At 36.5% G+C, this 17,667-nt stretch overlaps 1 protein-coding gene across 1 annotated transcript; it reads right to left on the bottom strand.

Annotated features, from left to right (window-relative positions):
* Positions 1 to 11,298: 11,298 nt before the first annotated feature.
* On the bottom strand, positions 11,299 to 12,000 carry LOC122577214 (histone-lysine N-methyltransferase SETMAR-like). The gene is made up of 2 exons (XM_043748366.1): positions 11,862 to 12,000; positions 11,299 to 11,747 (listed from the first exon to the last, which is right to left on the bottom strand). Exons 1-2 carry the CDS (start codon positions 11,914 to 11,916, stop codon positions 11,557 to 11,559), a joined length of 246 nt encoding a protein of 81 aa, XP_043604301.1. The 5' UTR covers positions 11,917 to 12,000; the 3' UTR covers positions 11,299 to 11,556.
* Between the last annotated feature and the right edge of the window lie 5,667 nt (positions 12,001 to 17,667).

The raw sequence follows: 17,667 nt of genomic DNA, 5'->3' as shown, positions 1-17,667 counted from the left end.
CAATGAAAATAATGGCACAAGATTTACGAATGATACCCAACCTTGGAAAAATTTTATTGAAAGTTTTAAGCTTCAATTATGAATGAACTATCAATTATATATCTGCCCTTATTATTATTATATTATTATATTATTATATAATATTATTATATTCTGTCTATTTTGAAACTTCAGAATTAAATAATTGAAATTTATTCTTCTCGATGCTTAGAATCTCCCTTTTGTTAACATCACTAAATGAGTCTGTTATCTAACAACTGATAAGAATTTCACCAAAACACAAGTCATAGAAATTCCCTCTTAACGTGGCACTAATCAATCATCGATCAACAACTAGATCACAAAAATTTAGTATTTTATTCATAATTTGAAGCTTCCAGATTCAGAAATGTTGTCCAATAATGCACAAACAACGTTGATAGTCACTTTGACGAAATTCGCGTATAAAATACGAAAGGAGAAATGGGTCCAGCTGAAAATTTTTTCGTTGGAAGATCCAGGCGGAGTAGAAAGAGGCGCGAGATTTCTGTTCCTCGAGGGAACTATCTTCTCGTCAAAATTCCGCCCATCTATAGCTAAGCTTTCCTTCTTTTATTTCACGTGGCTTCCTGATTTTTGCCTTCGTGCTGGTTAGAATAGAGACGATCGACCGAATAATAGCCAGTTATCTCGCTTTTATGAAGATAAACTTCTCGCAGAATGGCAACGTTCTTCGTGTCTGAATAGACAGCTGTCTGTCCATCGGCAACCACCCGCTGAATTGTTGTGACTGGATGTTTGACTGACAAGAGGATCAACTCTAAAGGCGTCACGCTCGAAATAAAACATCTTGTTGGAAACGCGACACTAAGTTTCCAAGATTCTTGCTGAAAATCAGATGCTACGTGTGTCTAATTCATTTCGACGATTCAGTGTTACTCTTGTACTCGGGTATTTGGTATTAATAAATGGCAAAATGAGGTTTAGTTAATATCTGATCGCATAAGAATTTTCAGGGAAGAGAATGAAACAAAAAGGCGTATTTTGAATGAAACCTTAATCTTCACTTTCTAAGAAGATAAATTTGGAATGGACATTTAAATTATATGAACAGCAAAAATTAACTAATAATTCAATATGTTGGAACGATCCATGTTGTTGCAATGGCTAATTCACAATTAAAAATTAAATGCTTTTTATAGTTCTTAATTGTATAGAGTAGTTGTAGATTAGTATAGATTAGTATAGATTATAGTAGTATAGATAGAGTAGCATAGATAAATTTAGAATAATTAAGAATAATTAAGAATAAATTAAGAATAAATAATTAATTTCCAACATGTTGAATTATTAGTTAATTTTCGTATAATTCTCTGCAATATGGAGCTCATCGTAGCAAACTTTTGTACGTAACATGAATAATTCAACATCTCTTTGCTAATTCTAAAAGAAAAAGTTCCAAAAGAAGCAACTGAAGAAGAAACGAGGGAAACCTATAAAACAACTCATTTTTGTTTATTGTTCGCTTTGTTATCTTTTATAAATTAGTATCAAAAAGTCTACAGAAGTCCTGTAATAAAAAGTCCTAAAAATGATTAAATAGGGAAATATAATAAAGCAGTGTTGCCAGACGTAGAAAGGAAAGGCGAAATGGACATGTCGGCATTAAGGAAAGCTTCGATCGCAGAATGACTGTGCACTGGGCTCGATCTGCCCTTTCATTTGACCTGACTCACTCGCAGGCTCGAACTACGCGCTAGATCGTATCATCGTAAATATTGAATAAATGTAATTAGCCATCGGTGGGCGGAATGGTGCGTGCAAACGGTGGCGAATGTTCGAGCTGGCACGATTCCGATCGGATTACAATTTCCACGCGGTCCAATGCTTTTGGTTTCGTAAATTGCCTTTTTTCAGATCGAAGATAGCAGCTTAAGCAGTTTTTTCCAGGCAAAAGCTGCCTTCGCGCGGGTTACGCTCTCGCGTGTCGACTTTGATGGCTGCTGGATACGTTTGTGCGCCAGTGTGCGTTATTCTATGTACAATCGATGGGGGTGAAGTTGGAAATGTCACTCGATCTATTTAGAATGATCGTGTGCGTTGAAAGTATCACGGAGAATTGAAATTTTTGGCCATCTAATTTCAGATAATTTACTTTTTTTCTGTATTTGTATGTACAGGATGTTTCATAACATGTGTAAAACAAATCGTGGAGAAAATTATCGTGTTTGACAAATCAAACAAATTTTCATCTATTTTTCGTGTGTATGTTTTTTTTTTCTTTCTATCGTGTTTATTTTAACACTAGAACTACCGATAGTTAACACGAAGCTATTTCTACCAAAACCAGCCAAAATAACTGGTCTTTAAAAAGTACGTAATAATAGAATATTTTTATATGTATTGATTTATTACTTTCTTGCAGAAGGAATTCTATGTTATGTAGTACATTTTTCGCATTATTAATCCATCTGGGACCATCATCCCTAAACGAGAGTCGACACATTTATAAAATTATAGAACCAGTTATTTTGACTGCTGTGGTATTGCTAGCGTTAGCATTTAGCGATTTAGCGATCTATCCGGAATTTTCCTGATAACTGATATCGTCATATCGAATGATACGCAGTAAAAATTTTCAAAACGTGTGGCAAGTTGTACAAAACGAGGGAACTGGTTAATTGGGGTTCGATAAACAGATTGCAGCACCCTTTTACATTTTGACAAGCACCGGTCATTTCGACTGCTATTGGTACAAGTGGCCTTGATACAAAATTATTTTCAGCTTGAATACATAAAAATAATATAAAATTCATTATATCATTCTTTTAGTTATGCGAAAGTCATTACATCATTGCGGAAAAAATATAACACGAAGTAGGAATTTTAAAATAAAATTGTAAAACCAGTCAATTTGACTTCTATGGTAGTTCTAGTGTTAAAGATATGACCATAATTTATTTTTTAAATGTTTCAAAGTACATAAAGAATGGTATCTCTGAACTTTTATAGGAAACACAAATATCCAGGAGAACATAGCGCTTGATATGTTGAGAGTTCTAAATTCAGAGCCGCGGGGGGCTCGTGTTTCCTTGTGGAACGAAGGGTGCGCGCTCGATTTGCCCTATGACGCACGAGTATCATAGCCCGGGCAAGGAGAGCGTGTATCCGCAGTAATAAAGTTAGCGCGGTAATTATGACAGGCTCGTTACCAGCACGTCGCAACGGGATATGAAGTGTTAATGAATGGACGCGTCGAACCAAGGGGTGGCTGGTACCGTCGTGTAATTTTCATTCGCCCGTAAACAAGCCTCGAACACAGCAACTCGCTCTTCCTGTTCAATTTTCAGTACCGTTGTTTGTACTTACATTTTAATCTATTTTTCATGTCTATGTTTTCTTTCTTTCTATCATGTTTATTTTAAAGATGTGTCGACGATGATCATGATTTATTTTTTAAATATTCCAAAGTATACAAAAAGTGGTAAATCTTTTAACTTTTATAGAAATTATTAGGAACTATTTTATAGAACATATTTTATAGAAATTCATTTTCTTTCTTCAAATGTACTCAATTGAACTTATTACCGTGTTTTATGAAAATTTTTCAACATGATTTAAAGAAATGGAATATAAGCAGAGATTTGTCTCATCTACCAAGTATTGTAATATTTTTGAGTATTTAATATGTTTTTCTATATTTCGTGTATTCTGTACGTACTTAAATTTTCTGTAAGTGCAGAAACGATAGAATAAAATGGATCAAACGTAATTCGATAAAATAATGTAAAATTAAATTAAATTAAAAAACGAAAGAAACTTTTCGAACGACCTAATACAACGGTCTAATAATTAAATACACAATATATAATACACCTAATTATTATTATTTATTATTATTATTATTTATTTTAGTCCGTGCCTCTCGGCTTTGGACGAACTATCGATTTTTACAACACATTATTGCACTTAGCATATTCTTACCTCTAATCTAAAACTAATGCTTACAATCTATTGCAACTTATGCCTACAAACTATTGCAATTTATGCCTACACACTATTGCCACTTGTCTTGTCTTGTATTGCCTTTGCCCTTCTTTTCTCTATTATTGCTCTTAAGTCCATTAGTCCTTCCCCAGTCTCATTCAATATTTTTTCCATGTCCTTTGCTCCTCCTGTTATTTCACATTCTTCTATTACATGTCTCAGGTCCTCTTCTTCCCTTCCACATAATCTGCACCTTTTTTCTCCCTCCTCTTTCCAATGTTCTTTCGCTTTGGTCTCGTTTCCACACCTGAATCTGGCTATAATTTTCCTGTCCTTCCACTTCATCCTCCCTTCCAAGTACTTTGGTATCTCATCTTTGGTTATGTTCCTGTAATACACCTAATTATAATTACACAAATATACTTAATATACCCAGAACAGTTTGCCAAATTATGAAACAATATACAGGGAATGTAAAAATGAAATGTTTTGAAATAAAAGCAACAAGTTTATCGATCTATATCGATCTATCGGTCTAAAATACCAGTGTCCTATTAGAGATCGCGGATTTTCTTAAGGTGTAAACGCATTATCGGTCAGCGTCGAGATAAGAGGAAATGCGCAGTGGCCCCGATAAAGTCCGATTTTAATTTAATCTAGCCAGGTTAAGCTTTCTTAATTCCATCGATAGATAGCGGATGCTGAGATCCCGGACTGCTCGTAGATAAGAGATAACGCTATCTCTATCCTCTTGTAATCGTCGCTGATCTGCTGATTTCGTGTTGCTCGCGGTTGCCGCATAGATTGCAGGATTAGACTTCCTCGAGTTGTTTACTTTTCTATTTCAGCCTTGTCACTGTCCCATTCTATTAAGTTTATTAATCATATGAAATTCTTATGTCAAACGTCAAGACCAACGACAAAACAATTTTAATAACCTTTCAGTGACCTTAGTTTAGAGATTCATCACTACACTATTGTTTGTTCTGCATTTAAGGCAAATTTGAAGGTGCAAAAATGTATAGAATATACGTAGTATACAAACATATGTAGAACATCCACAGTACAAAACTCGTTAAGTAGATATAATATCTAGTGGATAAAACAATTTCCTTGTAAATGCCATTTTTTAATGAATTCACAAAAATAGGAGTTTTTGCAAGAATATTTGCAATATACTTATCGCTTGCGGTTAGATTTTTTTCCAAATAATCCTCTTTCCTTCTTCAAATAATCCTAAACTTTTTTTGCTACAAATTTCATAATGTAAATTGGATTTTCCTCCGACTAAATCCTCTCTGTTCCCCGAATAATCTGAAAACAAATAGTTACGAAATCCACGCTATAGTGTACATATACTGTATGTAACACAAACATCCTAATTCCTCTCGGATTCTCTTACTTTCCAATTCTCTTTTCCACAAATTCTTTTCCTTCCAGCTGCTAGATACGCACGAGGCCCGATTCAAGGATGTTCCCGTGGCCTGTCAGAACGAAAGCTGCTCACGAGAACGAGGTCGTCGTTCCCTGGCGTCCTACAGGATCGCGTCCGTCTTGAGGGTCGGCGAGGGGCACGGGGGTGGGTAAAGTTTGATTTCCGCGTCATTACACAGGCGTGAAACTGGTCCCCGAGTTAATTGAATGCAGCGTGTGTTGACAGGTAGGCATATTGGCAGGCAGACACGAGAGAGAACGAGAGGAAGAAGAAAAGGACAGAGAAAGAAGACGAGACGGAGTTGGCTGACCAAGGTTTGTGTCAGATGCGGTTGCGATATCGGTCCCACGTCCACGGCTCTTCCAAGTCGTGTACCTGTCATTTTCGGTGACCGTGTCATTCAGTCCGTTCTTCCTTTTCACGGATCCCTTTCTTCTAACTAGCCAACGCAGTCGGCAACGGGATCGCCGATACCGGGACGCGTTCCACCGATATACCCAGCCTAGACCCGCATCCGAGATAACGCGAAGATACCTGAACTCGGTCCAACTGTATATGCCAATGATACACGCTGCTATAAGAATCGAATCAGAGCCGTCTTCTCATTGTTTGTTTTTGATTCCTTTTTTGGATCGCAGGCTGACGCGATATGCCTTGATGCTTACAAAGACCTACAATGAAAATTTGAATGACAATTTGGAATTGGTTTGTTGGTTTGATGGCGCTTACCTGACATTGGTGCGAGTTTGTCGTATGCCAAATCTGATGTTTTCCAGAAACCTGTTGTTAACCTTTGTTTGTCTGCATCAAATATAATATGAATCATATTGTTGTATTCGTGTTAGGCTTCAAAGAATGGCAATCTATTTTGTTAAAGAACATTGGTCAGTGCGAAGAATGCTGGAAAAACGCAGAGTATAATAGAATTACCTTGTGATCATTCTTTTGAAAGTATGATAGGTGTATCTGTGTTGATTCAGGATGAATTGATCCAAGTTGCTGGAAATTGAATATTTCACAGATTCTGAATTTGACAATAGGAGTTTGAAAAAAGTGTGGAATTAGAATAAACGCATTTGTAAAAATTTACAAATGCTGTTACATATTATATATTTTTTATAAGCAGTTTTTTAAACAAATCCAAGTAATATTTTTTCGTATGCCTAATTCGCTTTCAAGGGGCAAAAAATTCAATGAAAGTAGAAAATCTGTAATCATGTACGACTTTTGCAAAAAGCTATTGATGTAGTTTAATTCCTCTAAAAAGTACATTTCTCTGAAATCGCCTGAAATGGATTTTTTTATCTAAAGTAGTTTCCAGGATATGAGGACTTTATGGAGTTACACTGAACTTTCATGATTTTTCTCACTCCTTTAAACCGAATCATCGCTACTAAAAAAATGTCTTGCATCTGTTCATGATATCGTCATTTTGTAGAAAGTTAATCAAAATCGGTAATTTTCGTAGACCGCCGGGCCTCTCAAACCGCGGGGCCGGGTTCCGGGGAACGCGCTGAACCTGCTTTGCTCCGGCCCTGAGTATAATATCGTCTTCTTGGGAGATATTAATCCATTCATATATTTTTAAATATTTTTCAACCGACATATATTTGTTATCTTTAATCGTACGGATATTGGAGAGGGTTGTGTTTAAATCTGACATTTCCGAAGAAATATTTTAAATTTGGAACTTCCTAACGTGTTATATTGTAAGTACGATAAATTTTAAGAGCATACTATATCTGAAACAACGTATAGAACAGTATTATAGAATCAATCGTATGAAATTTGTATCGAATATGGTGCCAGGTACCTTATAACTCTTCTTTATCATCTTTGTCCCAGTATTCCTTTATCAATGAGTTTGGAATCTCTATAATCGGTGACCATTATCGCCAGCTCATTGTTCCTCGAGCACAAAGAACAGATACAGACAGAATTCTGATAAATTTCGATCAGCGAATATTGTTCGAATATTATTCTATCGTATGTTGTTTTCGACATCGAGCGGAATTGGATAACCGATCGAACAACGATACGATTCCACGATATCGAGAGTTTATTTTCGCAATGTGTGGCGATCACGCGTATATTTGATGCATAGAACGAGAATCATATTGGAAATAGACGTTTCGAAAATCGAAAGACAGCTCGAACTGACCTCGGTTTCTCTTTCAGATGTTTATCTGAGATGTTAATTAATCCCACTCGAGGATGCATGAGAAAGTGAGCATGCCATCAGTGGAAGATAATGATCCGGTTTCGAAGCTCTAACCTGGTGATTCTCCACCGTCATCGTCACGATCGCGACACACTCGCTTTCTAGCGTGCCTGGCGTTCCTCGAATCTTATCAGCGTCCAAGTTGGACGAGTTACTTTGTCCTAATATCGATCGTGAAACGCTTGAAATTCATTTAATACAAAATGTAGATAATTATTATCGAACAACACGATGTTCATTGCTTCTGTCCTTTTTTATTCAATATTATTAATGTGGTGTTTATGCGTCTGTGGGAAATATTGGATTGGCAAATAATTAATTATTGCGAATTTTGTCAATACCATCTAATGACAAAATCAATATCACTTTTTTCACAACAATTATTGAAACAATTTCATTTTTCACAACAATTATGAAAGGAGAATTCACTTTTAGGATCGTGTTATTGGGTTGGCGACTAAGTGATTGCAGATTTTGTCATTAGGTGGCATTGACAATCACTTAATTGCCAACCCAATATAAAAGCGCAAAAATGCAAAAGATGTAAATGATACGAAATGGTATATTAAATATCTAATAATTCATTATGGTATTTAGTGGATGCAGAAAATCTCTGCTTATTCACAGTCCAATTACTCGGATTCCATAATTTTTTCAAATTCATCCATAACTGATAAGGTAAAATCTATAAAAACCTAGGAATTTTTATTTTCACAGTTATATTCATAAGATATTTTATTGTCAATCAATGTATAATTTAACGACTACCAGTGTATGTAAAACTCACTGTGTCAATTTTCGTTAATTTCTATACATATCTGTCTATGTGATAAAATCATTACTATATCAGTTACGAGTTAAAAATGTTATATTATTTAAGCAGAGAAGTTTGAGGAAGACAGGAGGCAAGTTTCGTAGCTAAAAAAGCTACGGTTCTGAGATATGGATTCTTAATGCTGTAGTCCTGTCGAAAATTCTTCAGTCTGTGGGCATGTTAAGCCAGGTACACGGGAACTCTCTGGAGAGATCCGGCCGGACGTACCTACATGATCCTACACTTTGTGCGACCTCTTGTCACGTCCCTAAGGATTCGTATTCGTAGTCACGCGTTTAATCTCTCGAAACATGCAACCGTCTTGCAGTGGTTTGATGCTTTGGGACCAAAGTTTACTAAGAATATTTGTACGTTTTGTAAGAGTAAAAATGGGCAAAAAAAAAAAAAAGGGAAAAAAGGGAAAAGAACAAATGTTGATCATGGTAAATTCAAGTTATATAGTTTTCGTATGAACTCCATGAGGATGCATGTTTGTACGAGGATGTTGGAAAAATGTGAGATATATACAAAACATCAAATTAAAAGTATAAAAAGATATAGATAAAATTAAAGATATTAAAGATGACTGAAGATAAATAACACGATTTGAACGTGAAATTAAAAATTCATAATGCATTTTAATATTTTTTTCCAGCGTGGTATCGTTCGATTATAACCTTATTTAATCATAACTGATAGTTTAATTTTTTCATTAATTTTAACACCATTAAATTGGCGTATTTTGTTATATACTGTACTTCATAAAAGCAGAAAAAGTGGTGCAACAATTCCAGATAAACAATAACTAATAATAACTACAAGAAAAAAGAAAACGCGTTGCTAAAATGAAAAAGGGAGATCTCGTTCGATCACGCAGCGATGTTCTTCACAGAGGACAGATTTCCCTGTTCGGTTGGCTAAGTGTTAAAAATACGATACGAAAGAAGAATAAACGAAGAACACGGTGCTGATAGTATTACAATGTTTGACAATTAATTTTAGTCCTCAAATTGGGAATATCGATAAATTGATATGTATGAGACTTATTAAACAGATAATTTAATGGGACGAGTAACGTAAAAGAGGAATATTTTACTAAAATCGTATACCAAAAGCCTGGATTTCGTGTTTTAACTTTATACACATATATTTTTGTTCTATTATACTTGAAAGTTTATATATCAATTTGATAATACTTTGCAGCAAAAAAAAAAAAGAAAAATTGGAATTGTTCATCTGATTCTTTCCTTAAAATTAGTCTCGATAAATATAATGTAACTGAAACTTCAGCAAACACCATAAAACGTTCGTATTTGGAATCAAACAAACTTGTAATGACTTTCTTCTAAATACTTCAAAGTTTAATACTATCACACATGCTCTCACCTAATCAACTAATAGACAAATCCGCGTAAAACTGTCCAAATCAGAAACGTGTTCCTGCATCGATCCCTTCAACTATTCTCGCCAGATCGATACCTTCGGTAGAATTCTATAGAATTTAATGCAACGCACAGAAGCCAAGAAAAGCGTCGGCAGGATTCTCAGAAATCTTTATCCTATTCTCGTATACCGTACCAAGGTCCTATAGTTGTTGCTCTCGTTTTCTAACCTCGAAGGCAAAGTGAGCACCGAAGATGGTCCCAGGAAGTCCTCGACTGAAGGTATCGGTGTCGTGGCGGTTCTATGGAATACTTTGTGGCGGTGAACACGTCGTCGAGCGGAGGTGAACAGGTTGTCAATGGGAATTTCTGAACGTTGGACGTCTGTAGGCCTCGGGACCAGGGGTGTATCCTTGGGGACAGATGCGTCACCGCGAACAACGCGAGCGGATGCCCGTGTCGCCGTCGCGTCTGCCGCCGTCGCTGTCTCCTCCTCTTTCATTTTCTTTTTCTCGCCCTCTCTCTGTTCCTTCCAAGTACTTTCGTCTCGTTTCCTTTGCCCAATTAGTATCTATCCGTTTCCTCGCGTATCTACGTATCGCGGTTCCGAGACCCGTCGCTTCGCTCCTTCTTCTTCTTGTCGAAAAATCGTCACGCTCTTTCTCTTCTTATTATTTTTATGCATCACTAGCTCACGATAGCCAGTCCCGATGCTCGTGTCGTTCGTTGGAAACTATAAACGATCGTTGATACGCTGGACCTACTCGTTGGCCATTGACGTTCTTTCAGTAATTTGTTTGAGAAAAGTGATCTGCTATGCTTGTCTTGTCAGGTGTTTTTCTAGCAACGTAATGATATTTCCGAGAAGACTAATGATCCATAAAACGTTCATTCATGATAATGTACAGTTCGTTTATCTGGAGTCTATTTATATCTAGGGAATTTTAGTTAGTATCTGATTAAATGGATTTCTAAGGACTGAATCTGCTTATGTAAACGTGCCTAGCATGTAAGGCTAGCAACTAAGTGATTGCGTATTTTAAATAAGAAGGAAAATTCAAAATTTTTGCTTAAAAATATAACTTTTTATTGTCCGTTTTTGTCGATCACCTTTTGCCATCTTTCAGGCAGTGTCATAATTCTATGTTCATAAAACTTCTGATTTTTGCCAGCAAACAACTGAATTAAATGTGATTTCACATCATCAACGTCATGAAAAATTTTACCTTTTAGGGAGCTCTGCATGGAACGAAATAAATGGTAATCTGAAGGCGCAAGGTCAGAGCTACATAGTGGATGTGACAACACGTCCCAACCTAGTTCCAACAATTTTTGGCGAGTGACCAAAGATGCGTGGGGCTTTGCATTATCATGCTGGAAAACAACACCTTTACGATTTGCCAATTCTGGCCGCTTTTCTTGAACTGCGTCGCTCAATTTGGCGTGTTGTTGAACGTACACGTTTGAATTAATCGTTTGGTTTTTTGGTAAAAGTTCAAAGTACAGAATTCCTTTATAATCCCACCAAACTGACAGTATAACCTTTTTTTGGTGAATCTCAGCTTTTGGTGTCGCCTGGGCTGGTTCATCCTGCATCACCCACGATCTTTTCCAATTGACGTCGTTATAAACAATCCATTTTTGGTCGCCAGTGATCAGTCGTTTCAGAAATGGATCAATTTCGTTGCGTTTCAGAAGCGAATCGCAGATGCTAATGCGTTGCGTCAAATGAATATCCTTAAGCTAATGCCATAAGCCATAAATCGAGTTTCTTGACATAGCCAAGTTGTTTTAATTTCTTTTTCATGCATGTACGAGATACATTCTCTGCAATCTCACACGTTGTGCTATGACGATCTGAATCGATAATGTCCTTGATATGGGTCTCATCAACTTCAACTGGACGGCCAGATCGTTGAGCATTTTTCACTGAAAAATCACCAGAACGAAATTTGGCAAACCAATTTTCACACCGCCTTTCTTTCAACGCTTCATTCCCATATACGGCACGTAATTTGTTATGTGCTTGCGATGCGTTCTTACCTTTTCGGAAATAATACAATAAAATATGTCTGAAATTCGCGTCTTGCTCTTCCATTTTTAAATTGGGATAAAAACGAAATTAAACAACTAATCGATACAATTTTTTTACTAAATTAAAGGTGGAAGTCCAAACAACAAGAAAACAATATAGGTTAGGTGCTTTGAATACGTTGACAAAACAAAAGACAGTGCTAAGACCATCTATTGACAAAATCCACAATCACTTAGTTGCTAACCAAGGTATACTGCTATATTTTACATGTGAACTCCAGGTATACAAATATACTGTTTCGATCAGTTCAAATAAATGGAGTTCTACTGTCATTGCAATGTAACCAATCGTTGGAATGAAGAAAATTACTTAGCGGTAGTGTAGCTTTTATAATATTTGTTCATTTATATTTCTCCTAACCTATTCATACATTTCAATTCGTTTCGCACACATATATATTCTCAATGTATTTCCCGGGAAAATTTGTGTACAAAATGTAAGCGTAACAAGTTGTACAGTTTGTGAAATGAGATCAACGTCTGTCACACAGGAAATTGGCGGTTCTCTTACTTGAACTACAACTTTCATCAAAAATGTAACTGAAGAAACACAGTGTAACGCAAAGGATTTCATGAAAATAGTATCTCAACGAATGTTTTTCGTTAGCTGACCTAGATATTGATCATCTGCAGGATTGCGGTCCGTACGAAACGCAATAACATTTCCAGCTCGTCTTCCTGTTTGTCAGTGCATTTCCTCTCATCGTGAAACGTCGGCGTATCGCTAGACTCGCATATTTCGTTGCGGCGGAGTGCGGGATAGGAGGAAGAGCCGTGGCCGATCCATCAAAACTGTGTGTCAGTAGCCATTAGCACGCTCCCAGCGGCACAGCATCGAGTGCTACCGCCTCTACATCCCCGGGTCCGCTGAATGCTGCCGAGCTTACTGTACTTTGCACCTACTTGCTCGCGGAAAAATTTGTTTCTCAGCGGGAGACCCTCGGGCCAATTTCTCTCCTCTTCAGCTCCATCGTACTGTCATCTTTCTTCTAACTTCTCCGGGATTAAGTTACCAAGCTGATGGTGTACCAAAGCCATCCTCCATAATGGAGAAATTGTGGAGGAAGCCAGGGTGGTTTCTAAGATATAAGACGACTTCTCAGAGGCTGGAGATTTTCTTGTGTAGCGTCTGTTGCAATAGAAATATTACCTTCGTTTCAATTGTTTTCTTTGGAATTTCAACTATTTTCCATCAGGTTTTTCACGGACCAGCCACTGCAGATATTATTTAACCCTTTGCACTCCTTTGTCGAGTCCCACTCGACATTCTTCCAGTCTCATCTTTTTTTGTGAAACCAGAATTGCATCCTGGAAATTGTTTTAAGATATATTATATACTTAAAAATTAGAGAATATAACAATAGTGTGAGTAAAACTGGTATTTAAGTGAATTTCTTCCTTCCTTTATTTATTTCTATTGTCTTATCTTTTAACTAAAGTAAATTTCAATTAAAACACTTAAAAGCGTTGACAGCTGCTGCTAACGAAATTGAAATAAAATTCCCAGTGGAAAGTTTCGTTTTCGTATAGACAATTCTCTATGGACAAAGTTTCTTAAGCAATCGTTTAAAATACATTTATTTCTTTATAAAACTGGAAAGAACGTCCGAGTATGGAATTTAATTTTGGTTATTTATCGAATGAATTTTCCAAAGATAACTAAGAATAATTTGCCAAAAGTTAAATAAGAATTGTCACGCGAATGTCATGTATTTTAATACTCAGACTAATATTTACTACTTCTAATAATAATAAAAGCAAGAATAATCAGATAATCAGCAACAATGTTCAAATTATAGGTTAGACTTAGTTGACCTATTTAGCGTAGCGAGAAATAACGACGAAATAGCGCGGCATTGGCGACCGAAGAGTTCCGTGGCCATGTGTTTCGTACTTGCAGCAACAGAAGCAATAGCAGCAACAGCCATTCCTACGGCGGCCGCGTCAGCAGCAGCAACGGCAGCTTTAGCGGACGGTCGACGATCATCCATCACGAAGGTGTCAGCCTCCCCCCTCGGTCAGAAACAACTAGCTATGACATTCTTCGCGCTGCCACTGCTTCCTTTTGCCTTTACCACTCTGTACGTCTATCCGTTCGTTCCCTCTTTTCCTTTTTTTTTCTTTTTTCTTTTGCTTTTCTCCGATATTCTACCACGAAGCTTTTCCTTCTTCTGGAAAGCGAGATGGAGAAAGGAGGATGTTGAAATTCTTGTTCAGACTGGAAGATCAAAAGATTTAATTGAAATTTTTTAAGAAGACAGACAGAGAGCAATGTTCGTAGAAAATTACACACAAAGAAAATTCTTAATTTTTATTTAAAAATTTGTATTTTATTTTTATTAAGAAAATTCTTAATTTTTATTTTTATTTTATTTTAAATTAATAAGCGAAACTAGATTCCATACTCTGACGTTCGTTCCACTTTTATAAAGAAATAAATGTAGTTCAAATGATTCCTTAAAAAACTTTCTCCATAACAAATTTTTAATCGCATAAATTTCGTACGATTTCCATAGAATGGAAACTTTCTTATCAAAATTAACCATAACACGTACTGTCGGTGTAATCGAATTGTCCAGTTAACCGAATGACTTTGTTGCTATATGAGAGAAGATCGTTTACTTTGATACATTCTATAAATATTAAACGATGCTAAACAGGAACAAAAATTTTGGGATAAAAATGAAAAAATGATTTTCTCTTTCTATTCCTATTTTTCAGTCTCTCAAAGTCAAGAGACTCAATTTCCTCGCCAATTGACGTTTCGATAACCGAGTTTTTGCTGTAATTAATGTTTCAAATTCATAAATTCGCTATCGTATAAACGATTAAATATTGAAATTTTCTTCGTAGCATGCTGTTTCTATCAAACATTTATTTTACAACACCGTTTTATTTAGATTCCTATCTGCTGCTTTTTTATCTTGTTAACAAACGAAGACCAAAATGGCTACCACGCGAGGAAAAAAGATGGAAGGTCGCGAGCTACCGGCACGCCAGTAGCGTTTCTTTGCTCGAGGGTTGGTACGGTAATGTTTTAATTAAGACAAACGCGGTCGTTAGTAAATATGGTAACGACTGCTGTCCGACAATGAGAATCAATCATGCCACTTACGCGTGTCGGTTGATCGCCAGGCGATAAAACGCGTGGCTACGAACAGCACGTTGCGCCTGCAACGAAAACTCTTGCTCGTTATTCCTTCACTGGCGTTGGAATTTTCTCGGCCATTACGTTTATCATACGTTTCACGAACACATTTTTATTAAACGTATAACCTATAAATTTATCTCATTAATCTAACATATAATTATTCATTTCTTCTCTACTTCTCCATTGTGATTAAACTTGGGGAAGTTTGGTATAAAAGCAGAATAAAAGTAAACATTGGTGAAATTATTTTCCCTAATTTTCTATTCATTTCGCGCAGCTAAATTTTATTCTTCATTCTCTTTCAAAATCTTTGCTACGTTTAACTATTGGGTTGGTAATACTACCTAATGACAAAATCTGCAATCACTTAGTTGCCAACCTAATAGCTGTAAGTACCAAATCAACGACAAATAAATAAATTTGTTATTTTTCACATAAGTTTATCACATAATTTATAATCCATTGTAATTTTTTGGATGACAATGGAAGTTGTATTCGCAAGGATTCGAATGATTTCTTGTAAAACAGATATACGCGTAATATTTCTACAGTTTAATTTCAACAGTCGTAGTCGTAGCGTTGAGAGATAAAGACGACAGAAATTATAGTTTGTTCAGGGTAACGGAAGTTGAGAGAATTTTTAAGGGTTACGAGTGGATAGGGGTGAGAGAAAACGAAGGATTTAGGTGTAAGTCGGGAAAGGGGCTGTTGACAAGGAACGGCAGTTGTGAAGTTTTTCGGGGAACGGCTAGGGTAACGTACAATTCTATTTGTTGGATGATTGTACCGCTGCGAAATCAAGTCTGACGAAGATCGATCGGACAGCATTTCGGGCGTCAACACACGGGATCGTCGGTTCCCCTGTTCAATCCCACTAAGGTCGGGTCCGACGTCACTCTCTCGCAGATGCTGCCAATCCTGGCTAAAGTTTCTATTAAGAAATTCCATTTAATGAAAACGCGTTCAGGGTTCAGGCGTTAACGCGAGGAGAATGGCACAATGGTACAATGGCGCCTTGATTTCGAGCTTGAAACGAAAAGAAGAAGAAGAAAAAAAAAGAAATATTTGAGGTCAGTTCATATAACTTGTACTTTAATTGACTACAAGTGAAATTTAGATACTTGTTTTATTTCCTCGTTTGAGAACCGCTTCGTTGAGCAGCGAATCTTTTTAGTCGGTGACAACTTTTTACAATTATAGAGATTGAGGGTATTCCTTATATAATCTGATATTTAACTATGCCAGTATTAGTTAGGGACATTTGTTGATCATAAAATGATCGGTATAGTAACGGAATTTAACAATAAAGAAAGTTTGTCTATCTTTGAAACAATTAAGTATTACAAGCTTCAAATAGTGAAACAAGCTCATCTGGTATAACAATTATCGTCTTAAACATCATAATTTCTATTAGTTAATGTTTGAAGGTAAAAGTTGTTTCATTCTGTGACGGAAACTATGTTATTTCTACGTTTTACCACGGAAAGGTATATGCTTACTAACTGTTGACAAGGAAGCAATCTTCTTACCAACACAAGATATCTACATTTCTGTGGATAAAGTAGAATCTTCTCACTAGGAGTTGGTAAAATAGAATATTTGACGAATTGATTTACTGTTGGTGAAGTAGGAAAAATGACTGAGAAATCAAAGTTCCTAGCTCATCGTACACGAAGTTTAGTGAGAACTGAATAACGTAGATGGTGTTTGACAAGATTACCTTCACGTTGTGCCGCAGAACGAAACAGCTGTTGTGTCGAGTTTGGGGGTGGTATCTACTGTCAGATGCTCCGCCTATAAATCAACCGAGCTCATGGGAGAGACAGGCCGACGCCATGTTAACATACATAAACAAACCTCGTGCGCCCTAACTGATAAACGGCGAAAGCTACGTGCAACAAGCGATCGTACGCGAACTAAGTATCGTGTACTTTTCCTACGATATTCAATGACGCCATAGTATACGTAAAATAAAAAAAGTATTAATTTAAAAAGTATTCAAAAGTGACTCAAATATAAAAATAAATTTCCTAAATAAAATTTTCGGTCTATCGAGTATTTAGTAAAAAAGAAAAGGACAAGAATATGAAATATAAAGTGTGTATTGGTTCGATGTTGGACGAAGAAAAATTGTACGGGCTGGCAGGAATAATTAATAAATGTCAATCAGTTCCGTGGAATCGAAGGTGTCGGTGGAAAGGTACCAGCTAAAATGATTTTATGCCTGTCTTATGAACAATCTAATGTTACCCGACCGATGGACAAAGATCATAGGACGGCTAATGGTAGAAGACTCGTTCGTCTCGAAGACCCGAGACTAATCAGCGCGAGCATTAATCATCCCCGTGGATCCTCGACCCAATTTTCGTAAGGTCAAGTCGCAATGGAGACGTTGATTGGATTCCACGTCAGACCAGAAGTAAACATCTTTTCCGTTCTTTCGCGTTCTATCGTATCTTCTTTTCTTTTATCGAAACCATCGTTTAGCCAATAATAGAAACAATCTTCTTTATCGTCCCCTGATAACTCACTAATTTTAATTTCATCTAAATGAACCATCGTTACTTCTCGATTTGTCCCACGATTTAAATGCCGTCTAATTCA

Source organism: Bombus pyrosoma, linkage group LG18, assembly GCF_014825855.1.
Source record: "Bombus pyrosoma isolate SC7728 linkage group LG18, ASM1482585v1, whole genome shotgun sequence".
In the NCBI taxonomy this organism is placed as follows: domain Eukaryota; kingdom Metazoa; phylum Arthropoda; class Insecta; order Hymenoptera; family Apidae; genus Bombus; species Bombus pyrosoma.
The sequence above is the reverse complement of the archived record's forward strand: the minus strand, read 5'-3'. Positions and strand labels throughout refer to the sequence as shown.

Coding starts and splice junctions, on each gene's coding strand:
- LOC122577214 (XM_043748366.1), bottom strand. CDS start 11,916: ATGGAAGAGCAAGACGCGAATTTCAGACATATTTTATTGTATTATTTC. Junction 11,748..11,861: donor ATTGTATTATTTCCGAAAAG/GTAAGAACGCAT, acceptor GTGATTTTTCAG/TGAAAAATGCTCAACGATCT.